This window comes from Tachysurus fulvidraco, chromosome 8 (genome assembly GCF_022655615.1).
Source record: "Tachysurus fulvidraco isolate hzauxx_2018 chromosome 8, HZAU_PFXX_2.0, whole genome shotgun sequence".
In the NCBI taxonomy this organism is placed as follows: Eukaryota; Metazoa; Chordata; class Actinopteri; order Siluriformes; family Bagridae; genus Tachysurus; species Tachysurus fulvidraco.
Window position 1 is genome coordinate 18,141,257 of NC_062525.1, and position 27,297 is coordinate 18,168,553.

At 37.9% G+C, this 27,297-nt stretch overlaps 2 protein-coding genes across 2 annotated transcripts; both read right to left on the bottom strand.

Moving 5' to 3' along the window:
• Positions 1 to 225: 225 nt before the first annotated feature.
• On the bottom strand, positions 226 to 9,673 carry slc35f3a (solute carrier family 35 member F3a). Its single transcript, XM_027140450.2, has 8 exons — positions 9,466 to 9,673; positions 8,909 to 9,123; positions 4,103 to 4,448; positions 3,597 to 3,816; positions 2,492 to 2,617; positions 2,187 to 2,379; positions 1,880 to 1,969; positions 226 to 1,008 (listed from the first exon to the last, which is right to left on the bottom strand). The coding sequence occupies exons 1-8, from the start codon at positions 9,480 to 9,482 to the stop codon at positions 767 to 769; spliced, it is 1,449 nt and encodes a 482-aa protein (XP_026996251.1). The 5' UTR covers positions 9,483 to 9,673; the 3' UTR covers positions 226 to 766.
• A 4,694-nt stretch (positions 9,674 to 14,367) lies between these two features.
• Positions 14,368 to 20,214, bottom strand: kcnk1a (potassium channel, subfamily K, member 1a). Its single transcript, XM_027140630.2, has 3 exons — positions 19,383 to 20,214; positions 16,496 to 16,891; positions 14,368 to 16,379 (listed from the first exon to the last, which is right to left on the bottom strand). Exons 1-3 carry the CDS (start codon positions 19,735 to 19,737, stop codon positions 16,126 to 16,128), a joined length of 1,005 nt encoding a protein of 334 aa, XP_026996431.1. The 5' UTR covers positions 19,738 to 20,214; the 3' UTR covers positions 14,368 to 16,125.
• Positions 20,215 to 27,297: the final 7,083 nt, after the last annotated feature.

Here is a 27,297-nt window from a genome sequence, read left to right on the forward strand (position 1 = left end):
TTATATGAATTATTGATTTGATAATGGTGTCCGTGGTTATAATGTTATATTATATTATGTAATATATATATATATATATATATATATATATATATATATATATATAGTTATATAGATAGAGAGATAGATAGATAGATAGATAGATAGATAGATAGATAGATAGATAGAAAAACCAATCTGTGCATATATATATATATGTATATATATATATATATATATATATATATATATATATATATATATATATATATATATATATATATATATATCTTTTTAATAAGAGCATTACTGTGAAGGCTTTGGCAATGCATTGAAATTGAAGATTAGTACTGTATATCCATATATGCTTTCAGTCCATAAATTGCCATTATACTGTGTTATATTGTATTAGAAGGTTCTATCTGGGTTAAGAATGGATGGGATATTCATTAAGGTCACAATATATTCAGCTGTATTAAACATAACTATTCAATACAAAACAAATGCAGCATAGATCAGTTTCTATCTAGAACTCTGAATTATGCAAGATGCTTCATTATGCAGTCTTGTGCTTTGATGCAATAAATAAATAAAAGATGGAGTCATTGTTCATCTTATACCTCATGTTTTGACAGTCTCTGTAAATATCAACTGAAGAGGTATTGCGTATTCTGCTCCTCCGAATCTGCAGTCCTACGTACATAGCTTTATCTTCTTGTGGAAGTGCTGTTATTTCTGTAGCATTGTTATGAATGCAATGCTCCTCTTGCATGAAACAAACATCATCTTAACAAGAACTTGCTGTTTTAGCGTTGCACTTTCCAGTCTTGCTAGAGCTAAGTGTTTCAGTGTGTGTGTCTCTGCTTCCCTCTTTTGGCTTCTTCCTGTTATACACCATAGAGTAAAGCTGAAGCAGATATTCATCCCAGTCCTCTGGGAGCAGCAGCAACAGAAAGCCCAGGCAGATAGTGGACAAGGCAATGATGCGCACACTGTTGAACTGGATATCACACATGTAGCGGTCTATTACTGGAAAAAGGAGGAAAAAGAGCAGGATGTAAACGTCAGGTGAATTTAGATCCAGTTTATACTAAGTGCCCCTAATACATATGCATCATTATAGTTACAATGTTATTACAATAGAGTTGCATGTAACGACACAGACATTGCAGACTATGAACTAGAGGTCTTCACGGGTCCACTTAGATCCGAAAACCCGAGGTCCGACCCGAGACCCAAGCGGGTTCGGGTCTAAAAGTTTCACGTGTACCTCGGACACGGGTCGGGTATAATAATAGCGGCATCGGGTCTCGGGTCATTTAAAATGAATGTGTTTTTACCGAAAGGACCCGAGAAGACCCGAAATACTGTACTGTATCTCGTGTGTGTGCATCGACTCGAGTCCTTTTCCAACCTCTCCTCTGTTTGCCAAGACCGCTTGCGACGTGTGGCTGGCGACGTGTGGCTGGCAGTAAGCTACTGTAATTTTCGTTGAAACAGACCTGTCAATCAATTTTGAATCCACGCTGTAGCGGTTACTTTAGTGTAGAGTTACGCAACATTCGGGTCCAGTCTGGTTAAAAAAAAAATGCCAACGGGTCGGGTCGGACTCGGGTCTGTTTTTTCGGGTTTGTTCGGGTCGGGTCTTTCTTTATATATATATATATATATATATATATATATATATATATATATATATATATATATATATATATATATATATATATATATATGCACGTCGGGTTCGGGTACATCTTTTAGACCCGAGAAGACCTCTACTATGAACTGCAAAAGGCACTGCCATGTTTGACATCACGCCTTTTAAATTAGATTGAAATATGTTGAATATTTATTAACGTTTATCCGAAACATCCATGTCACAGGTATGAGGGCAACTCACCAGCATTAACAGGCACACTGAGGACAACGCTCAAAGAAATCAATGTAGGAAGCGTTATCAAAACACCAAAATTTATCAGGAAATTGAACGCTAGGGCACAAAAAAGATAAATCAGACTGCATGTTCAATTCAAAGAATTACACATGTATAAAAGTAGTATCAGCACAATAATGATTAATAATGGGTGACATTACAGGTTTTGTGTGTGTGTGTGTGTGTGTGTGTGTGTGTGTGTGTGTGTGTGTGTGTGTGTGTATGTATACACATTCACATTCCAAAATGAAAATGTAGCACAAATTAATCTTACCCAGCAGTAGTGCAGCTGTACAACACAGACTGTGCCAAGGTATCTCTCTGGGTGAGCCAAAATCCTCAGCTCCAGTGAGGATGAGTATCAGAGGGACAATGCTGACAAAGACCATGTTGGCTCCTCCAAGGACAGTCAAGTACAATGTGGCCTCCCCTATCTTGGCACTACCCAAAACCAGCTTGAACAATACCTGCAGAGAGAAAAGTGCATGCTCATAAATCACTCTGTAGTCAGCCACAGCATGAAACAATGCAGCATTTTAGTGCTCAATATGAAGTATAAAACGATCTATCTAGTGTTACCTTGTACATGGCTGCTGTTGACGCAGATCCAACCACCAGGGAAATTCCAATCACAGAATGACTGTGAAACCCATCAGCGTATGTTATCATCACTATGCCTGCAATGGCTAAAATAGCTGCGACAATCTACAAGCAAAGAAGAAACAAATGTTGTTGTTTTTTTTGTTGTATTTAAAGCAGGCTGACAGGAAGAGATTGATGGTTTTGACAGTATCATGACAGGGACCACATAAGCAGGTGGCAAAGACTTTATGAAAGAATCCTGTGAACTCTTTTATTATTTATGAATAAAAGTATGAACTACTTCATGCATCACTGTGTGTCTCTCTTGCACAAACAAGCTTATAAATACTTACAGCCCCATATCAGATTTGACCCATTTTAGGGAGGCATAAAAGTTTCACTGCAATTACCATACAGGAGGGCAAGCAGACCAAAATCAGATCTCTAACCACAGTTAAAGTAGAATAAGTGCCCTGCATGTAAATCATTCTTTCATTCCAATACAGTTTCTGAGGGCAGGTTTTGATTAATTTTGACAAGCATGAACTGGCCTGGACTATGTGAACAAAATGTAATGCAAAATATACAACATTAAAAAGGAAGGCTGGTATAAAGATATTTATGAAAAAGATAGTACTAGCCCAATAGCTGTCTGGTTTTGAGGTAGGTTTTTACTTAAAATCAACCAATCCAGATTGACATCAATGAAAACAGGGGAGAGCAGAGTGGCACAAAGGTGTGAAACACAAATGACCTCAAATGAGGTGTGAATGACCCCTGACAAATTCCCAAGGGATTATTTGTCATTGCAACAGATGGCCGTTGCATGGAAGAATACCTCAGCGACATTCATCCATTTTTGGACGTATACGAACAAACATGTTCGGTCAGTAATATACACAGATACTTCCATTGTATTCTAATCCTGTTCAAAAGTACATACAAAAAAGTAATATCTAAAAGACAGTAAATAAACATAAATGCATAAAAAAATACACAGTAAAATGAAGCGTGTAACAAGACCAACAGCTATTTTGTATCGTTATTTGCCGTTTTCTGCACTTGAAAGAAAATCTAAATGTCCTCACAGTGTCAATCTCACCCTGACACCCATGAAGCGATCACGCAGCACGATCCAGGAAATGAGAAAGACAAACGCACGGCTACAGCAGAAGAGAGCTGAGGCATCTGTTGCAGGTATCCTGCGTAGACCCTGCAGGTATAAGTAGCTGGTGAGCGTCCACAGCACTCCGAATGGTGCCACTACTGACAGCAGAGTTTTCACTGACAGTCTATCATCACCCAGGAACTGACAGCACTCCCTGTGTTTACACACACACACACACACACACACACACACACACACACACACACACACACACACACACACACACACACACACACACACATACACAGAATGTCAATCAGCATGAACTTACGTGCCATACAAATCAGGCCTTGTTAGTAAGAAAGAAATACTTTTGCTTGAGCACAGACAAAACATCCCTTTTCATCCTTATGAGCTGTCAAAAGGAAACAGATAAAAAACAGGACTTTCTTGTAGACCCAACATTCAAAGCCCTCTGAAGATTATCAGCCAGCTCTCACCTGAAGCACTGTCGAATGCTCTGTCTCTCTTTGCTCCAACACATGTGGCCCAGGTAGTATAGTGGGAAAAGAAGACAGTTCCAGGAGGTAGAGAACCAGGTGAGCGTGAAGGGAACATTGAGCTGTCTGAGAGTCAGTTTGGCCAGCTGAGTGGATCCCGTCCATGATGAACAGACACAGAGAACCACAGTGACGCCCCACAGTGCCTGCTTCAGGTGGGCTACAGTCCAGCACAGACAGCAACGTACCGTCTGCTGCCTACTTGTACTCTCCACACTTATCACGTTTGTCCCAATATGGCTGTCAACCTTCACTTCCACCCTCTCTTTGTTTGGCTTCTCATCAACTGCAGACACAAACATAACACAGTGTGAAGTTTAACTATAGTCAGAAAACCTACATGTGGCCTGTTCATTTCATAGTGAGTTAAAAGAAAGGTGAAATCAAGTGGGTTTTAATCATCATTTCTCTATAATAACTCGTGTAATTTGGCAAAAAATGTCGTTTCACAGGACCATGGAATAACACAGCTTGTTTCGACACAGACACATCAGCTTATATTTATATCTATATTTATATCTATATATTTATATTTATATATGTGCCTACAAGTTAGAAGAGAATCAATATTCTCTGCTGAATCATATACAACAGTAAACTTTACTGCTAGTTACATTAGTTCACATATCCGCAGTTCCATACTTATTACGCCATAACAACAACATTACTCAAAGAATTATTGTGTTTAACCAATCAGTTCAAGCTCCATCTACATGTACCTGTTCATCATTCATGACACACTGACAAAAAAGTTAATGAAATTCAGCACGGGAACTTATTATAGCAGAGCTTTATAGAGCTGTTATTGCAGCAGTTAATAATCTGGTCTGAGGGGCAGACAGATGGCCCCAAGCAATAGTCGTCCAGAAGACTATGACTCCTAAGATTTAATAATAACCAGTTAATTATGTCTTATAGAGGATCTGCCTGAATAACCCAATATTCTGTTTTTTGGAATCGAATGCAAAAAATATTTTCTCATTAAATTATTTTACTTAAGAATCTCTTATACTCAGGTTTACATTCAAAAATTAAAAATTCAGTAACAAATTAGCCTATTAATGATGTCGACCCAGTGTACGCTACTGCTAGAAAGCTCAAAGTGTCCTAGCCAAAAAATAGGCAAAGTTTTATTTCATTCATCTGAGAAATTAGCTAAATATTATTCATTCATTCATTTATTTTTTACCACTTTTATCCGAACTTCTCGGGTCACGGGGAGCCTGTCATTGGGCATCAAGGCTGGATACACCCTGGACGGAGTGCCAACCCATCGCAGGGCACACACACACTCACATTCACTCACACACACACACACACACTATGGACAATTTTCCAGAGATGCCAATCAACCTACCATGCATGTCTTTGGACCGGGGGAGGAAACCGGAGTACCCGGAGGAAACCCCCGAGGCACCGGGAGAACATGCAAACTCCACACACACAAGGCGGAGGCGGGAATCAAACCCCCAACCCTGGAGGTGTGAGGCAAACGTGCTAACCACTAAGCCACCCTGCCCCCCAAGCTAAATATTAATTTAATTAATTTAATTTGACTAAATAGATTTGATATGATTTGATTTGATATGTTCATTAAAACATATCAAAATGTTCGAGAAACAAAATTTAAAGTATCCTCAAGCGACAACATTGCTTTGTATAATTAAAAGAAAGAAAATGCTTTTACATATTGCACAGGATTTCCATTCTCTGTCATTCACATACCTATCTGCTATTCATGCAATTTATGATACATGCAGAATAAAAAAAAAGTACTTAAATTGCACAGTACAAATAGACCCTATGATCACACTTATTATAGGGAGTGACTCAGTGTTTTCTTTGATAGTTTGATAGATCTGTTACTCTGTTTGACCACTAGGTTTCACCTCACCATCGATCCTAGTTTAATTTAGACAGGAGCAGCCACCCTCCATATTTCACCTTGCAAATCGAAAAGCACAGAGACACTGCCATGGTCACAAGATCAATCACCCTCCATCAGACCACTGCAGCTCCAGTAATCTGACAAAGTTCTTGAATAGGGAAATGTGGAAGCACCTACATTTCTGTAAAGTCCTACAGAATCTGTCCCTTATGTCTGATTGCTGATTAGACACTTGTTATGCACTCAGCTTCATGGAGGTACATTTTTGCATGCAATCAGCAGATCCAGATCATTCCTAAATGTCATAACTAGACATGTTTCTTATTTCACAGTAGTTACTGACAGTTGGTCGTAAATGCAGAATAATATGCTTCAGTGTGAATAACGTTAAAACGTTATTTAAGCAGATTTAAAGCTGCATCAACAAGATGTATTGGTGTACAGAATCATCACTACACTGCACACACAGAGAGTCTGCTGCCTGAGAGTGCATACAAATCAAGCAATGCATATTACATATATCAAGGCGAAGATAGCAAGTGAAGCCGAGAGTCTTCCTCTACCGCCGATGACTCAACAAATATAGTCTTAGTTAATTTCTCTTTTACAGTAAACTCACAGGAAAGGTTCATTCATATTACTCATCGACCAGAAGACACAACAGCAAAAACAGAATTGTTTATGGCTTGTACTTAGAGGCCGTTTGAACTGGTGTGAATGACTGATTACGTAATGTTATTTAGCAAACAATAGACTTCATCAGTGACGGCTAGTCGGAATAACTAACATCTATAAATAGCTTAATAACAAAGCTATTAGGGTTGAGCAATGCAATATTTCAAATGTGCCATAGATGTCGTGATATGAATAATGTGGTGTAAACTACACAGTTAAAGGCAAATATGCAGGATTTATTAATAAAGATCTCTACTAAACATCATGCTTAGTCTACTTTTAAAGCTATCTATTTTTTCATTTAAATGTGGGGGGAGGCAAGGGGGGTTGGGGGATGAGTATGTAATCTACCCCTATGTACGAGTTATACATCTATGTAATCTTTTTGTTCATTACATCAATTTTTCAAACGTTTGTCTCAATCAGACTGCAATAAGATCCATTACTATAGAGTGTGGATTAGGAAAAAATAAGGTATGAAGCCACAGTTATTCATACCATACCATGCTACACATGGTTCTGCAAAAATTTGAACTAATCCAACAAAACCGATGTGTTTACAGCAAATTATTGGATGTGGAAGACCAATAAAACCGTATTTATAGACTTTTAAAAAGAGCTGGTTAAAAAAAGTTCATTATGCCATGTACATGTCTGACCAATTACACTCACAAAGTGTCCATAAAGTGCTCATCAAATAAAAACATCCATCTTCTACCCCAATTTTGGTGTACCTAAATGAGAAAAGGTCATATTCCAAGGAGTGACAGCCAGTCATCCAGTTGAAGCAATGGTGAAAAACAATGATAAAAAGTCTGGAGAAACTCACTCAAGTAAAAAGAAAAATGACAACATGTCACAGATGAAAAGCAAGACAGCCTATTGTTCCTCATACTTCAAGAAGTCATTCTTCTGAAGTAAGAGAAAAGGATTAATCCCTTGTTTCTAAGAGAAGATATATTTCTGTATGTGTGTGTGTGTGTGTGTGTGTGTGTGTGTGTGTGTGTGTGTGTGTGTGTGTGTGTGTGTGTGTGTGTGTGTGTATGTGTGTGTGTGCGAGTGTGTGCGAGTGTGTGCGTGTCTAACATGTTAAATGTGTTCTATGATTTATTACTGCAGTAAATCTTTTCTATAACTTAGATAAGTGCAATATATTCAATATTAATGTAAAAGGTGCTGCAGGGTGATATACTCTGTCAGTAAAGTGAAATTAAGTAACATTGTTCATTATCAGTATAAAACATTTGTTGCAGATGCACCAACATAACACTGACTGTAGGTATCTGGGTCAATGCTGGTCTAAAATACTAAATCAGATTCCAAGAGACAAAAACCTTGGGATCTGACATAGTTTCCAGTCTAACCTTGAAAATTGGAGCTGACTGAAAGGTGATAAATACGTCTTCGTGTTTATACTTTGTGGTAGCTTAAATCTCACACTAAAAATCTGAGGCCAAACTATTTTTTAGTAGACAAATTCTAAAACTCGTCAGAAGCTATACATCAAGTTTCACAATAATTGACAACACTAACAGCTCTTTTGAACATGAGCAGAATGGGTATAGAGTCATATTATGGGTCACCTCATTACTAAATCTACAATTTGATGCCCCCTAGATCTATGCCAGAGAATTATTTGGAGGAAAAACCAGAAGAACGCCTCTACATTCCTCTGATCAGATAAGTCAAATGCCAGGAGTTCACTAGATGTTAGTAGACGTTGGAGTTTGAAAATGCTCTAAGATCAGTTGAGACAAAATAGATCAGTAATTTTACAGATACATGATATATTGGGTTTTTAAATCAAGGGTTTATTTATTTATTTATTTATTTATTTATTTATTTATTTATTGGTTTATTTCTCTAGATCTATGTGTTAAAGTGTTCCTTTAAGTGTTCGAATGACAAAATGATGATAAAGTAACAAAAAAGGGGAATAAATGAAACTTCAGGTGCTATGTGGTGCAACAGTTTTATATGGTATGGGAATGAAAAAATATATATATATTAGAGCATGCAGCGCAGTGCGGTGTAAATATTTTGGAGAGCATTTGATTTTGTTTGCAGTTCTGGATGCTCCTGTGAGCTTTCTAGACCAGATAGGCGAGTTCCCTGGGATTGCGTATTGTTAATCATTATGATTGTTATCAGTGTGATTAAAATGATGTAATGCTCAGAGTCACCTGGGCCATTGGAGCTCCATGGCTGGTAGCCGTAATAGCCCGTGATCCTGAGAATGCGCTCCTCGATTGACGCGTTTTTTATGTCCTCCACCGAGCGGGAAGACTTGAAGTCCTCCTTTATTTCTTCTTCGACGGCCAGGGATTTTAACTGTCGAAGTTGTGGGCTGATGTCTGACAGACGACGTGGGCTCGCAGCCGGTGATTTCCACATTCCACTGGGCAAAACAAAGAAGACTGCAGTTTAGTAATTCATGCGCAAATGCAGAAAGCTTTGAGCTCTGCACCGGTTACATGGGGAAGGGACAATAATCGGTTCTCTTGCAGCATGAAGCCTAAACAGAGCTTCAGCAACACAAGTGATGGTTTTTAAAGATCGAGAACGATTCTACACACTTAAAGAAAAAAGAAATCTCTCTAACCTCAACCGTTTCTAACTTATAGCCATTCATTTGCATTCATTTGCAAGTCGAGAGACCACGCTGAAATATAACTGAGATCTGCATTCTGTCCAGATAAAGAACATGAAGAAATAATACCAGCACGACGTAACAACTCACTCCGGTAACTTTTCCATCTGATACAGCGATGAGCATATTTGAGAGGACGATGTTAAGGACCCTGAGAGCTCGAGTCGAAATCAATGCAGCGCACTCTGTAGAAGTACCGCGTTCATGCGGCGAAAACGCAGCCACACACACACACACACACACACACACACACACACACACACACACACACACACACACACACACACACACACACACACACACAGTCTCTCTCACACACATACACACACACACACACACAGCCACACACTCACACACAGCCACACACGTCGCACACACACAGTGACACACACAGTGACACACACGCACACTCACACACACGCACTCTCTCTCTCTCTCTCTCTCTCTCTCTCTCTCTCTCTCTCTCTCTCTCACACACACACACACACACACACACACACACACACACACACACACACACACACACACACACCGTGACACACACAGTGACACACACGCACACTCACACACACGCACACTCTCTCACTCTCTCTCTCTCTCTCTCTCACACACACACACACACACACACACACACACACACACACACACACACACACACACACACACACACACACACACACACGAGTGACATTTTGTCCAGATGTGTCAATATGATATACCATAAAGCAAGTATTTACCCCATAGTATCGCGTGTCCTGGAAAATGAAGAAAGCTGAAATTAGTGCACAGCTAAGCGATACACAAAACCCCTACAATTTTGTAAACACCCTGCAGAAAGACCCCCTACAGGAAATGAAGAGAAATCACTAATCAAACTAAAGCAGTCGTGCACTGATTACTGGAATTCTCACAAAAGCAAAGATGCCATTTTTAAACAAGTTTTAAATCAGATGCAGTTCTTCTAATAATTTATCGTTACCATGGCAGAATTTGTAATGTTTGACATTTATAAAAAATATGAACAGTCATATACAATAGTATTTTCTTTAATCATAGTGTTTGTTTAATAATATCTATTAATCACAGAAATTTCCATATATCCTAATCAACATTTACATTTTCTGAACTCTTTACCTGAGTAAACCTTTACCTTTACGTTTATCTTATTTTCTGATCCTATCTAGGGGATTCGGAGCACAAGGTGGGAAACACCTTGGATGTGGTGCCAACACACACACACACACACACACACACACACACACACACACACACACACACACACACACACACACACACACACACACTACAGAGACAATATATTGCAGACAGGTATAGACTTAATGCAGAAGATTTCCCTTATAAACCAAAAAACACACAAACTATTCATACACACTAAATACATCTGAAGGAAATTCACAGGCCAAAAAATACAATGGTAAGGGTCATTTGTGTATTACTGTCATCTCTGTTCAATAAATACATGTCCATAATCAGGGATCCAAAGAAATGGGATCCAAACTGTGTTTTGATAGCAATTAAATACACTTGTCATCCTCCTTCATGTTCCTAAAAACATGTATTTGAAATCTCTGTTATCAATGAAAACCAGATCTTCTTCCTCTGCATAGCTCACTATTTTACAAGTGCTGTTGAACATAATGTGGGTACAGTTTCTGGATGACGAAACAAATTTAATAGAACTATAAATAATTTTCCCAACTTTAAAATTTGCATTGGACAAATATACAAGTCTGTTTTTGTGCCCTTATGAGAATGACAGGAAAACTGTTTAGCTAGCTATAAATTATTATGAGCTATTTCACAGATATGATGAAGTAAAACATGAAAATCCCCCCCAACTCACCCACCCTGAACAGTTCCTTAATACAAACACAGCTGCAGGTCTAATAGCTTTCCAAACATTATACCATATTTAAAAAATGTTACCAAATGACTGGGTTTTGTTTGGTACCAAATAAACTACATTTGTGAGGCTTGAAATTAATAAAAAAAAATGTGGGGGGTGAAAAACCATTCACACTTATGAAACATTTATTCCGTACAGACATTTTTATATTTTCTTTAAGTTTGTTTGCATGCACTGATTTTATTAAAAGTCTTGTTGGACAGGTTAACTGCAGTAAATGAAGCAGCCAGACACCACAGAGACGAGGCATATAGGAACAGAGTACAGTTCACAATCAACACAGGGAGAAGCGGGTGAAGGAAAAAGATCAATAAGGCACGCTGGGGTCTCTTTGTCTTACCTCCTATAACAGGCTCAATCTGTCCTGTCTAAACTTCAAGAATCTTAAAATAGGCCGCTTAGGATAGCATGGGAGCCACGTACAGAGTTGCAGGGTCGTTACTTCTGTCCTGCTGTACTGATGTTTTTATGGCTTGTATTTTATTTATTTAAAAAAAAAATCTATTTTAATTATATGGCCACTCACAATAAAAGGATTTCAGGCTGAAAAGCTAAATTCTAGAAAGGTATGGTGTGTAGGTTTATACTGAAACATACAAAACAAATCAGAACCATGTGTAAATATAATATAATTGTATCCTCTACCCCTTACCATCAGACTGTGACTGGATCCATGTTTAAGGAGCAAATCAATCAAATCGTTCATTATGTGAGGAGTGTCTGAACTCCAAAAATATCCTAAAATAATTTCTTCAACAGTGTAATGGAGACATAAAATAAAAAATAATTTTGTTATTATTAAATGCATAAAAAAGTTTACTGCTTAAGACTATGCAAGACTTTAGCAGACTACTGATTCAGATGATAGAATTTAGAAGTCTTTACCTGTGTGTCAGTGGCTGCAGCTTTGGGGGAAATGCCGGAGTTTGATAGCCTCTCTGCATTGCGCCGGCACATCATGTGTGGGATCTTCACCCAGCAGTGTGGCAGCATTACTGCCCAGAGCCAGGTTTTGAAAGATGGCTGGCGGTGCAGGTGGGTGTGTGTTTGGGATAAAGGAGGGGGGAGCTGTTCATAGGGGACTGATCAAGATGAACTTCCTCACCTCTTGGAAGCTTCAGTGAGGAGACCTGTGCTTAGTCAGGCAAAAAGCTCTGACAATGCTCACTAATAAGCAGCTGGACACCTTCGGGTGATCAATACCACAAGAAGAAATATCCACGTCTATTCTGCACATACTCAACCCCGTTCACCCGCTTCGAATGTTATCACACTATTGAATGGATGTTATCAGAGTAAGCTTAGTTCTGATTATAAAACCTTGTACATTTAATCTTTAAAAGAAACACTTATTTTACACCAACCTCCATTTACTTACTTCCTAGAGTTTAGACAGATTTTTATATAGAATTAGACATACTGTTAATTAGAATTTCTATTAAATTTATCACAGAATGCTACGACCTGTGAGCTGAACTACACCCTCAGCTTTTTTTCCATGCCATAATACATTCCTGTTGATGATAGTATGCACTATTTATTCAAAATAAAATTAATTGTCCATGGATTCTCTACAAGTATTCTTGCAATCTTGCAAGTCTATATATTTCACAATGTCCCTGAAGCCCATAGAATCGTTAATAATGTGATTCGATATACCTCTATCGTAAGATTTTCAAACAACTTACCTTTTTTTTTCCTTACCAAGCATCCTGCATGGTAGACAATTTCAAATCTAATTTAAAAAACATATTTTTTCTTCCAGGCATTTGAGTCATTTAAGATCTGTTGTATCACGACTTCTTCTGTTGAGTCTTGTGATGTTTATTGTTTTATTTCATTAAATTTGTATTTTATTTACACTAATTACTAATTGAGGTGGGCACGGTGGCTTAGTAGCACGTTCGTCTCACACTTCCAGGGTTGGGGGTTCAATTCCCACCTCCGCCTTGTGTGTGTGGAGTTTGCATGTTCTCCCCGTGCCTCGTGGGTTTCCTCCGGGTACTCCGGTTTCCTCCCCCGGTCCAAAGACATGCATGGTAGGTTGATTGGCATCTTTGGAAAATTGTCCGTAGTGTGTGAGTGAATGAGTGTGTGTGTGTGTGTGTGTGTGTGTGTGTGTGTGTGTGTGTGTGTGTGTGTGTGTGTGTGTGTGTGTGTGTGTGTGTGTGTGTGTGTGTGAGTGAATGAGAGTGTGTGTGTGTGCCCTGCAATGGGTTGGCACTCCGTCCAGGGTGTATCCTGCCTCGATGCCCGATGACGCCTGAGATAGGCACAGGCTCCCCGTGACCCGAGTAGTTCGGATAAGCGGTAGAAAATGAGTGAGTGAGTGAGTGAGTGAGTAATTACTAATTGGATATTCCTTATGATATTGTATAGCACTTTGGGAAACTGAATTGTGCTATAAAATTGTACATAAATATGACGACCTGTTTTGTTCATCATTTCCATAAGCCTGATAAAGACAAACAACCAGCTGAACCAGTTGAGGATGCCGTAATTAAAGCATTAAATCATTTTGTATGGAAACATCAATGAGAGTAATATTAAATGCTTTATATGGAGTGTTAAAGTGATATACAGTGATAGGCCATCAGCCTCCTTCTGTATAAACATTGTTCTACCCTGTAAAATGAAGAAAGCAGAAAAAATATTTTCTTTTAAAGAAAAATATTATTTTCTTTCAGGTTCAAACTTGACAACAGTTTTTTTTTTTTGTGGAAGTTGATAACCCTGATGCAATTTCAGCATGCCTATAAAAAGTAGCACATCATTGACTTCCTGTAGCAGTGCACATATTCCTGCTAACAGATCTGAGCAGACATATTGGTACGCTGTCATCACACAGTACAGCTGCAGCTGGTCACAAGGCCTCACTGAAACCAGCAGTTCATCCAAACCTGGTTGCATGCCCTCAAAATGAACTCACCGTCTGCACGGCTGTGTTTGTACAGTATAATTCTGATGTGTGGCTGATGAGTCCAGTGTTTACATGACTAACAATTATCTAGAGATGCTAGTTTAACCCCTAAGAGTTCTTATTTCTACAGGTGACTGCACAGGTATTATAGTTTTACATGACAGCACTCTTTATTCACAATTTTGAAGCTTTACATACACTAATTCCAACATACAAAATGATCATAAGAATTTTGTAGCAGTGATTCTTTAATACCCTGTCTTAAAGCATACACTTTCATGTACTGTAACAAACAAGCTATAAACACCTCAACAACGTTACAGAAACAGATTACAAAAAAGAATGATGTATTATCCCGATCATGGGAATTGTAGCTTCAAGCTAGTTTCCATTACCACAATTTGAAAACATGTCCGTAGAATTGATTTTGTAATTGCCCTTCATCGTACTGCTAATACAACGCAAAACAATGCCCTCAGGTGAAAAACTACAGTATTTACTACTGCAACGTCAGCTAATACAGCATTATAACAGCATTAAGATCCAGTCTGTTTCAGTTAATGCAAATCATATATGAATCCAGGATATGTGGTGTGTTTTCACCTTCTTCTGCTTTAAAGATGTTCCTATATTGCGTGAAGTCAGTATTTACTCACAACATCAATCAACTACATTAATGACATTACAGTACAGCAGCAGTCAAAAGTTTGGACACAGCTTGTTAAATGCTTGTTTAGCATTTTTTATATCTTACACATTTTTAAAATACACTATATTGATCTCTAAGTGTCTGCATGAAGCACATTTAATCTTAAATGTATGTTTACTTATATTTATTTTCCCCCATCCCCGTTTGTACGTGGGAGACAGTAAAAGGGATTATAATTCATCTTAAGTTAATGATTGTTAAATATTTATCATGTGTTTTCCCTTCCCACCTCTACACACGTTCCTCGTGTCTTGCCAATTACCCTCCATCGCTAAGACCTCGTCATGTGTTTCCTGCTGTTCTGCGTTTTATGTTTTTTGGAACTTGTTTTGCATTTCAGTTGCTCAGTTTTTCCCCTAGTGTTTTCCTCATTTACCAAAGAATGTTTCATTCATACACCCCGTCCAACCCACATGCACACACCTACACATACCAATCAAAAACCACAACCCCTACAGCCATATTAAAGTGAAGGGTGGGGGTGGGGGTATTAATAACACAACGTTTATAAAAAGCTGTTAAGAAGCGTGACCGAGGGCATGTAAAGTGTGTGAGATCAAGGTTAAAAAAGAATCTAAAACGTTAAATAATTGAATTTGTTTAACAATTAATGGTCACTGCCTCTATACTCTATGTTTTTTCATAGTTTTGGTGACTTCTTATTTTTAAATGTGAAAAATAATACAAATGAAGAAATCCTCTCTGAGCATGCGTGCCCAAACTTTTGACTAATAATAATAATTTTCATTTATAATTACAGCTCACTTACAGTGGTGGCACTGGTAACACGAATACACACACAGGAAAAGTGCTTAATTAGGTATCTATCAATACACATTCACAGAATGATCAATGACGTTGATTTCTTATTAACGATATATCCCTTTTTAACACATTTCTACCACTTTTAAATACTTTAAATTACTAAGGTACTCCACATGTCCCTATAGATATTTAGTACCTAAAAGCTGTTAAGGACAAATTCAATTCTACAAACAATTTAAAAACTTTACATGATTTATTTCCTGTCTCATAATTTATTATTACACAATGATGAGCTATGCTATGAATGCTACAATCATAGGTCCGTTTTGTAAAAGTCGGCAAGTATTCCAACCCTTGTTTCAAGTACTACTAATCTACTTCAGAAGCATTTGATCATTCACTATCCAAATCTGACATTTGCTTAGGACCTTACCTAATGACAGGAGAATCACAGGCTGACATTGGGGATATGTCAGGGGAAAGATCTGTCTTATAGTCTCTGACTGGGGCTCCTTGATCGGACATAGAGGTGAAAGAGAGATGATCATGTTCCATGATTGTAAGCTGGTCTTCGGGTTTCTCTTTCTTGAGATAAAATAACTTTCTTAGTTTCTTCAACTGCTGAAGCTCACACAATGTCTCCAGAACCACCAGCATGGCGATTAGGCCCAGTAACAGATAGACTGAAGAGAAAAGACAGACTTATACAATAACACTGGCTACATACTAGACATCTGAATACAAAACATTTATTTGTTAGGTTCATTTCATTTACATTGAACTCAGTTTTCACACTCACCAGTAATTCCCACTTTATACAGCTGCCTGAACTTCTGGTTGTAGCCCTCTCCTGGCACATAGTCACCCAGGCCAATGGTGCTGAGTGAGATAAAGCAGAAGTAGAAAGACTCCAGGAAGTTCCAGTTCTCCTCCATTACAGAGAAGATTACAGCAGGGATAAGGAAAAAGCAGGAGACAATGACGACAGCTAACACGAATGCATGCACACTTGTCACCAGAGACTTGGACAGACCCCAATGGCGCTGTATGAAGGCTACAGGACGTCGAGTGCTGAACACCATAACCCTCTGCACCACGGCGGTCAGGAACAGGAGGGTGAATGGGATTCCAACCACAGAGTAGAAGATGCAAAAGGCTTTTCCCTCATCTGACAGAGGAACTGTGTGGCCATACCCTAACAACACAAATGTGCACAGGTTCTATGAGATACACACTTTTGTGCATAGGAGTACAACATATTATTGGTATGGAACTTAGAGCTCTGCAGTGTCTCCATCCCTGTACCTTCGAAATTAAGGTGACCAAACATTTTCTAATGTGTGTGTGTGTGTGTGTGTGTGTGTGTGTGTGTGTGTGTGTGTGTAACATTCAAATTGACAGAGAAAACCAGGCCTTGATGCATACAAGAGCTTAAATATACTTGTATGTTAAATCTATAAAGTCAACAACATTATGTATGTCCCATTCTCATGTCTGCTGTCAAAAGATTCCACAGTATCTAGGCCTTCTCTACTAGACACAGCAACAGCTCCTCCCTCAGGCAGTCTCAATATTCTGATGCCCTATACACCCACCTGAGCTCAAGTAAACAAACCAGACTAGATTGCTCACACACGTTACACCCTCTTTTATTTGCACTTACAAACACCACAGCATTATCTGCTGTTGATAAGTTGTATGTTCGTTAGAGATTCTTTCGTGGAAAACCGCCAAGATGTGCACTTGTGAAATCTGACAGTCCAATAGCATTGCAACAAACATTACACAATTGCACATCCATGTTATAACAGTTATAAAGCAATAGCAAAGGAAACAAAACTCTAGCAATTTAGCCAACTTTGGAGCTCAGTCCTTGCTATGGAGCTCAGTCAGATCCTTCATTAATTAAATAAAGAATTTAAATACATTTTATTGATTTATTATAAGATAAAGTAAACCTGTAGCATATTTTTAAACAAAAGGCTGAATAAATTTTATAAAGTTTACAATATTAAACCTCTGTTTATAGGTATTTTTGATGTGCACAGTTGTAACCAAACATGCCCCCCCCCCTTTTTTTGCCTTGTGTATACATCAGAAATAAATTGAGTCTCTTCGTTAATCATATTTCTTCATTCACATACAGGTCAAAATGTCTGTCATGTATCATAATACCGATAATATTTTTATTATCATGTTGTTCCACTCTTATGCTGTTATTTTTACATTTTACATTGTTATGTTTGCAATGATATGCTCAGCATTTATACACCGTTACTTTGTTTGGCATGCCCTTTGTCTGGCAGATTTATTTACATTTGTAGTGCATTTGCTGTTATGTACACTGTATGGTAATATGTTGTACTACAGTTTTGGTGGAGCAACATTTGCTTTAACTGTATACTTGTATATTGTATATTAATGTCTTGAAATTTCAATGTTCAGTAACATAAGAATAACATTTTTTTGTTATACAGTAGTTATGTGTAAACAGCTCATGGCCTTCTACCCATGAGGAGATTATTTAGTATAGGCTTTAGGATAAAGCTTATTTTAAATGGTATTAATAAAAGTAAATAAAAAAGCAACTAGATTACTCCCTGGGCAGTGCGTTAATACACACCTTTCTTTGATCCCCATGCCGGATGAAGTTATTTAATTCCAGGAAACACAACACCTAGTTTCCTCCACTCAACCTTCAACACACCTGCAGTGCTGCTGCACTGTCCTTCTGTGTCCACATGCTCTAGGAGCCTAACATTCACCTGGCACTGATCACATTCTCCTGACACTGATCATACACCTGAGTCACTGATCACATTCATCTGTCACTGATCACATACACCTGGCACTGATCACATTCATCTGTCACTGATCACATACACCTGGCACTGATCACATTCACCTGGCACTGTTCACATTCACCTGGCACTGATCACATTCAACTGGCACTGATCACATTCAACTGAGTCACTGATCACATTCACCTGGCACTGATCACATTCAACTGGCACTGATCACATTCACCTGGCACTGATCACATTCAACTGGCACTGATCACATTCACCTGGCACTGATCACATTCACCTGGCACTGATCACATTCATCTGTCACTGATCACATACACCTGGCACTGATCACATTCACCTGGCACTGATCACATACACCTGGCACTGATCACATTCACCTGGCACTGATCACATTCAACTGGCACTGATCACATTCAACTGAGGCACTGATCACATTCAACTGAGGCACTGATCACATTCAACTGAGGCACTGATCACATTTAACTGAGGCACTGATCACATTCAACTGAAGCACTGATCACATGTATCATCATTACATCTGACTGCATTTTTTCAATAAATACGTGAGATGCGCCAATGCGTAATTTAAAGGAGCTGTCAAAGTGTATTACACATAGACCTAGACAGACCGACAACAAAAAAGGTCCTTTTTTAAATTCATACATGAATGAATGAAAGTAAGACTGGGTTTAACCATAAATGTAATTTCCAGGTAACAAACAGAAGGCCAGAGCAGGAGAACAGTGAGGCTGATTGAGGCCTATTGAAGATGAGACGTTAGTTTGTCTTAGCAAACAGGAAATGCTTTAAATATTTGATAGGACATTCTATAGCTTACAGTTGAGACTATTTTTAGTCAATGATGGCCGGACTCACCTGTCGTGGAGAGAACTGTGCTGGCGAAAAATAGCGCTGATGTGAAATCCCAGTTCCAGTTGGTTGTGTTGTTGTTTAATACGGACACGCCGTAATTATTCGCCTGCAGCGCTCTGGACAGAAAAGCCTCCAGTTTCTCTTCAGATAAACATTCATTTTCACGCAGAAACTGCTGCTTCGCGTCAATGAGCTCTTTACGGAGCAAGTCCTCATACGGCAATTCCACCAGAGAGAAAACGACAGCCCCAAAAACGAGATAAAGCACATAGACGAGCAGCAAGAGCAGAAAATACCACGTCGATTTGTTTCCTTCAAACACACGCAAGCACCAGTTCCCACAAAGACACTCGAGCATTTTCTGTTGCCGGAGTGATGACACAAACACAGCTAGCACCTCGAAAGGTATCGAACGTACAGCTACAGTATGTAACGCTAAAGCACACGATGGTCTGTGTAGGTTTTTTGTCGGCTGATATATTGGATATGACGCTATGGTGATGTGAGCAGTGTCGAGAGGACTGAGCGCATGGCGTCGCTTCCTTCCACGCGTCACCTCGCTCAGGTTCAGCCTATAGGACAGACAGGGCGCGTCTCAATCACAGCGTTAATGCTGACGTTTACTGTAAACTTATTGTAGCAGTCGTTCATGTCGCATTAGACACGGAACTCGCAGTGCCACCCGCATACCTTAGGACAAGGTCTCCACCTTTGGGCGATGGAGATATCAGTCGGTGGACTTGCTGAACCCGTTTAGTGAGATGTATTTGGTGACTATGTGCAAGCATGAAGTGAAAAAGAGAAGCAGTAATGAAAATGCGTCACTGGGGCAGGGTTTGGTGCTTCACACCTTCTGCTTTAGAAGAAAACTTCCTTTGAATGCATCCTTTCTCTTGGTCTAAATAAAAAGGTTGTACATGGACCTCATTGTGATTGTATTCATTCCCTACTTTTGTTGAGGAATCAACAAGAATCACAACCACACCGTTTACAGTTATTTGCCTAACCTGTCTAATGGATGTCTGTATGAATATCAAGGAAATGATATGCTGTTGTTGATTTTTCTCTATAAGCAAATTGTCTGTTTCTTATATGCAAAATGTCACATGGTGAATCTAGATAAAAAACACCAAAGTCTTGTTCATTGTCCTTGTTGCAAGGCCAGTTTCCTTGCAGCTTGATCATTGTACAAATTTGTCCTTGTAGTAGGTAGCAAGCACTTTTCCTCCAGTTTTACGTATAGTATTATTAGATAGAGTTTGCATCGTAAGTGTTTTGAGCAAATGAATATGTACATGTAGTGCTCAATATTAAATGAGCAGTAATTACATCAATAAATACAGTAACAATGTGTGCATTAAGTGCTTAATTTTTTTTTTTTTGCAGTGACAATTGGCATATATAAGAGCACTTTAGTCCTACCACAAATAACAATACAACCCGAATTCTTGGAAAAAAATTGGGACGTTTTTTTTTTAAATATGAATAAAATGAAAACTAAAAGACATTTAAATCACATGAGCCAATATTTTATTCACAATAGAAAATAGTTAACATAAACGTTTAAACACCGAAACTTTACACTTTTAGCCATTAAATTAGCTTATTTCAAATTTGATGCCTGCTACCGGTCTCAAAAAATTTGGGACGGGGGCATGTTTACTTCTCTTCTTTTCTAAACAGTGTGAAGATGTCTGGGCATCAAGGTTATGAGTTTCTGAAGTTTTTTTTTTTTAATTTATTCAAATTTAAAAACGTCCCAACTTTTTTAAAATTCGGGTTGTATTTAAGCCAGTATAAGTTAACAGCATATAAAAAAATTCTAATGGGAGCTGTTTTAAACTCTTTGTGTTAAAGTCTCTATCAATGAATACAACAACACTGGTTCACTAGGTGACAGGTTAAGGATACTAAATCTAAAATTTTATTGGGACCCCTATTTTTAACACAGTACATAAAACAAACAGGTAAATAATCATTAGGTAGATTTTCAGTAGCTCTTTGAGGTAAGAGGTTGCTGGTCCATTTTTGGCTTTGTAGACAAGCATCAGTGTTTTGAATCTGATGTGTGCAGCTACCAGAAGCCAGTGCAGGGAGCGCAGCAGTGGTGTGGTGTGTGAGAATTTAGGCAGGTTGAAAACTAGTCGTACAGCTGCATTTTGGATCATTTGCAGAGGATGAATTGTGTTCAGAGTTAAACCTGCCAACAGAAAGTAGCAGTAATCCAGTCTTTATAATTACAAGAGAGTGAATAAGCATGTCCATTGTTACCCCAAGGTTGTGAGCAGTGGCCAAAAGGGAGATCAGAATGTTCTGTTGGGATATCGCAAGAACCTGACCTGGGGATGAATCATTCGGGATGACCAGCAGTTTTTCTGGGACTGTAAGCTGACATCCATGATGATTTGTCTTGCCAGACATGCAGACGACTTGTGCTTAGTGATTTTTAGGCTTTTTATTATTTCAATAATATGCCTACACAACCAAAGAAGAAATATTATTTGTTTTGGAAAAGAACAACACAAAATTCACACAAAAATAATCACACCATAGCATCAGCACCAATCAGAAACATCGGTGCATCTATATCCATTTTTACTGTACGAAACATCATGTGGCGCCTCAAGCATGCAATAGCACAGCAAGCTGCTGCCTTGAATATAGGCTGTTCACTGTGAGCCCTGAACATTGGCCAGTTGGCAAAAGGTGACCAATAATAGGTCTTTCAGCCATTTTGGACTATATCTAGAAGGGAATATGAAATGTAAGATCTCTGGCCTGGTGGAAATGAGAAACTTTTGATGGAGGCAATCTTCCCTTACAAATACCTACTTACCAAAACATCCAGTAATCAAATTGTGAAAATATGACATTTTTACTTTTTTTCCAAACAAAATCTAAACCAGTCCATGTGCTCAGAGTGGTTAATTGCCCTAGATAAACACCCATTTTTCCCCCTCTGATCTAATTTGTCTCATGGTCTAGTTTTTTTCATCATCTAATGTGTCCATTTTAATCTCATGAATAGTTGTGAATGAGCTGATAAGTCAAGTACACTACAGGTAGGTAAACACAAAATGTGCAATGCAGAGATGAAGTATAGAAGTAAAAGCAAACATCAAAATGAGGAACCCTCTAAAACTCTCAGTGGGCAGAAACAAAACACCTTGTCTCATGTGTGTCAAGTGCTGAATCCATGAATAGGTCTGCTTATGAGGAAGTCAAACAAAAAAATAGGAAATAAGCAGGAATAAGAAGAAGCAGGTAAAAACTGTAAGCCACAAAGTTAGCTCAACTTCATTTTTGAGAAGCAAGGAGCTAGAATCGGCAACAAAAAGTTAAATGTTATATATCAGCGAGGTGTTCTGATTTGATTATCGGTGTTTATTAAACCGTTGATTTAGTATAATGTTTCTGAAATAAAGCTAGTCTATTTGATTGAGATAAACAGGAATTTGATGTAGGGTTTCTATCCATCTGCTGTACTATATTAGGTCTACATTTTTGTCAAAAGTTATTTTTATATTCCATCCTATTTTAGGATGCATTTTCCTAACACTACATGGGAAACTGGCCTGAATGTAGGCAGCACAATGAATTGTTAATACGCATCGGTTAATATGCATCAATCCAAGTAAATACAGCCCCTGAAGCCAAAAGATAAAAAATAAATAAATTCTGCCAATGTTAATGTGCAGATAGTTTATGCATATTAATCTAAAAAAAATAGTAATCGTGGCATATAATAATGTTTGAATACCTTTTCCTTTTGTAAAGTCCGAGAATCCACTTGCTAGACCTTAATTGGCTCATTAGGTCTCAAAAAGTAGATCAAGAATTAGGAATAAGAAATTCCATTGTGTTTTAGACTCTTCAAATATTGTGCTAACTCTGAACAATATTGAGCTCCTCTAAGCAAGATCTGAAACTGAGATAACTGATGCCTACATTGTAGGGGAAGGCTATTTATGATTGTAAAGTGCACAATTACCACTGTCTGAAATGTCATTAATAAATGGCAGTTAACAGGAACTGTAGAGGTCGAAGTAAGATTTGAAAAACCTTCGGATAGAACTGCATATATGCAGGACTGCAAGTCAAAGCAAGGATCTGCAGAAAGGTATAGATGACACTGGAGTAATGGTGATTTTTTTTCTTTGCAAAGTTGCAGAAACATGAACTGAAGATTCATTAGAAGGAAATCTTACATGTGAACTCTTCACAAAAAGTGATTGTGTGATGTATGCAAACGAACAGGCCAGAGTCTTTTTGCAAACATGTGCTGTGAACTGATAAGGCAAAAAAGGAACTTGTCTTAATCACCTTAGGTATATATTTGGAGGAACAGTGTGCCCTGCCAAATATTAAATATGAGGGTGGATCTGTTATGCTATGGGCATGTATGGCAGGCAGTGACACCGGAAGCACTGCATTTATTGATGGATGAATGGATTCCTATATCTATCAACAAATGGGACTCAAGACTCAAGAAGTTTGTACACGTTACCTTTTTCCTAGTTGCCTAAATCATTTGTAGTAAATACAGGCTTAGTAGAGTGTTGAACATTCCACAATGCGTTGGCCAAAGGTACCCAAATGTGTGTATAAACAATATAGCATACTTTATTTCCTTTTCTAATCCCTAATTCCAGCTTCAGGCTTTTATCACATTTTCACCTAACACCAGAGGGAGCTATATGTCCAAATGAAGTAAAATGAATGCAGGTTTAAAAAGATGGACTAAAGGTTATTAATTCATACGTACATAGATGGAATGAAATACCTTTCAGGACTCAGAACCATGCAAAAATCCACAAGCTGAGATAGACAAACTTCTAGAACATTTATCCAGCTAGTAAAGTATTTTTGTTCTTTTGTTATTACGTTTCTAAATTAATCAGTAAATGTTTGTCCTTCTCTAACAGCCACAATGTAAAAAAGAAGTTTCCTTATAGAAAAAATATTTGCTTTCACATATCTTGTCTTTCTGGTCACTGTTTACTGTCCTTAGGATGAATAATAATTTATTATACAGCATATATTTTTAGAGAAGATATAAAAATATTTTAAAATACAGGTTTAAGAGAAGATAAAGTTACTTACTTTATTTTATTGTCTGAGACATTTCTTTTTATATATTAATTGATGGTAATTATATGGATCAAAAACAATTCCCAGGTATTGAAAATTTTCTACGTTCCCGATTTTTGCTTATTTACCAAAATGCACATCAATCAACATATTTCTTTTGTTGATCAAATTTAAAATTACTCCATTCACAGTGTATAATTCACATTCTTAGTGTATAATCTTTATTTATCTGAATCTTAATATCAGTAAGTACAGATGTTTAGGTTAAATCTTAGTGGTCCTAAATTTGAACCTTGCAGTCTGCCCATGATGCAGGGTCTTCATGATGATAAAACCTTTTATCCACAGATCGGGAGTGACTACATATAAGTGATTTTATTTATTGAACACATTGATGGAAAGCTTGTATAGTGTGATTTTGGAAAAATGTATGTCATTTTACATGCCCTCATGATATAATTCTCTCTAGCCTTGCATGCTCAGAATTTCTGTATGATTTATGGTTATTCTAAAGGCCTAATGGAAGATTAATGTAAAGTTTCATTATAAAATTGGCTTTTTTAGGATCAAAATGCAGGGCATTACTTCTAAACATAGAGATTATGTTCAGTACATTCAGCAAATTGTTAGATAACAGAGAAATTATGATTTCATAAACGGTGAAGGAGCAGGAATACATTAGTAGGTTTTTATGTATTTGAGTAAAAGTAAAAGCAGCTCACCTACTAAAGAAAATGTCTATGTTTAAATGTTCCTCTGAACAACTCCATAAAAACATTAAGGCTCTTTTTAAGGTTCCACAGCTCTCAACACTACATTTGTCTCTCTGCTACTGGCATGAAACAGTGACAGATGAAAAGCCAGGGAGCTAACAGGGATTACATGTCCTATTTACAGAGAACAGACATTCACTTTGATTTTTCATCTCATTTGACATAATATCATGGCACATACAGTGTCTTCCAAACTGTCCCGTAAGTCTCTAGACTGGCTAGTTGTGTCCGGTACAATTTGTATGGAAGTAACATAATGAGGGTCAGCTTATGACAGCATAACAGTAACAATATACTGAAATTTCAGTTCTGCTTTCAGATCCTGTGTCATTTGATCATGGCTTGTCTATAGTTGCACATGGAAGTACCTTGATGACATAACTCCCCAAGGATGTCTGATTAATTTTCAGGGTTTTTAGAGGCAGTTCTTGATGCCTGCCTTTGATTGGGACCACATACAACACATACATACCACTGCATATGTTTCAGGTTAAGAATAAGTGCATTTTCCTGGCCCAACACAGCTCTCAGAACAAGCCAGTTATTCTTGGGGAGGTTCTGGTCCTGGCCAGAGTAGAGACAGAGAGGGAGAGTTCCCAGATGGCACTGGTTTCACTGTATCTGCTGGACAGAAGCATCTGGAAAACTCATTACTGCCAACAAGGCCACCCCACTGGGGTGTTTAAGCTAGCCTAGGCTATGCAAAGACATAAGGAGAATGCATGCTGTAAACTCATCTAAGGAATACGCAATGTGTTACTTTTGCTGATTTATCTCCTACAGCTACATGACACTTATGGAAATGTTTAGAATGTTAGGAATATGTGTATATTCACACAGCAAATTCCCTAGTGCTGACTTGAATCATATAGCATCCATTTGTGTTCAGCTGTTAATTCAATTAGCCATTCTTTTTAACACAGAGGATTAGGCACTCAGAAGACCTATTAACAGGGTTAGGGTTAGGAAGTGAATCAGAAGAAAACTTTATGTAAATGCAAGCAATATCATTGTATTGCATATTAAGACATGTAATGAGGTACACAGATAAAAACTCATTTCTGTTTTTCAGTGAAAATTTTAAAGAGTCTATAAAGAATTATGACTCCTATTCTCAAATGGCAAATACTATTAAGACGGTTCCACACACTTAAAGAGATGAAGCCAAGTCATGTATTATCTCCTTATTCCATCTGCCACTGTCCTTCAGTACATTTCCGCTTGTTTGGAAAATGAAGCCAGAAAGATTGATGAAGTGAGAAAGTACATTTTTTGTTTAGAGATACACAATTCTACAATTTCTGTACAAGAAATGTTTTTTTTTTTTTAAACACCAGACTTACAAACACCTGAACTCTTATCAGTCCAGGAAACCTCTGGTACAAGGTGACTAAAGTTCAAGGGAAAAATACATATAGTATTCAAGGCTTTGTTAGATTATGTTGATAGAAAGTGTTATAGTAAAATAAATTCATTATGGGGTGGTTTGATGCAGCAGCAGAGTTTCTCTGTACGAAGTTGGGTATTTTGATTGATCAATTAAATTAAAGTGTGCCATAATACTGTCTAGACTTGCTATAACAACAACCACCCCAGTTTTTAATTTCAGAGCATGGAAGCACTAACATTGATATAACAAACAGCCTATTATTGCTATAATAAACATATACTACTAAACCTGGGGCAGAATATCTTCCACAACAGCCCATCCCCTAGGTGTCAGTAAAGAGGTCTAAGTTTAATGTTATACTATTCAGACCTCACAGAAGACAATTATTTACTGGGCCTTTAAGTTTTTAGTGTTGGCATTTAATATACGCAGCATGTCAGGTAAATAATGGCTTAACTTTTAAATGCCCTGTTTTCCATGTGTCTTAATTAGATGTGGGATAGTAAAGTGTGGAATGCAGATGTTTCTTATTATAAGCAAACTACCTTATTTCCTTTATAAAAATCAACTGTCTGAGCTTATGGTGGTTTTAATGTGATTTTTAGTTGTTGACAGTCTGCTTACAGTCATGGTATATGTGGGAAAAGTGTCCAAAAGTGTCTTC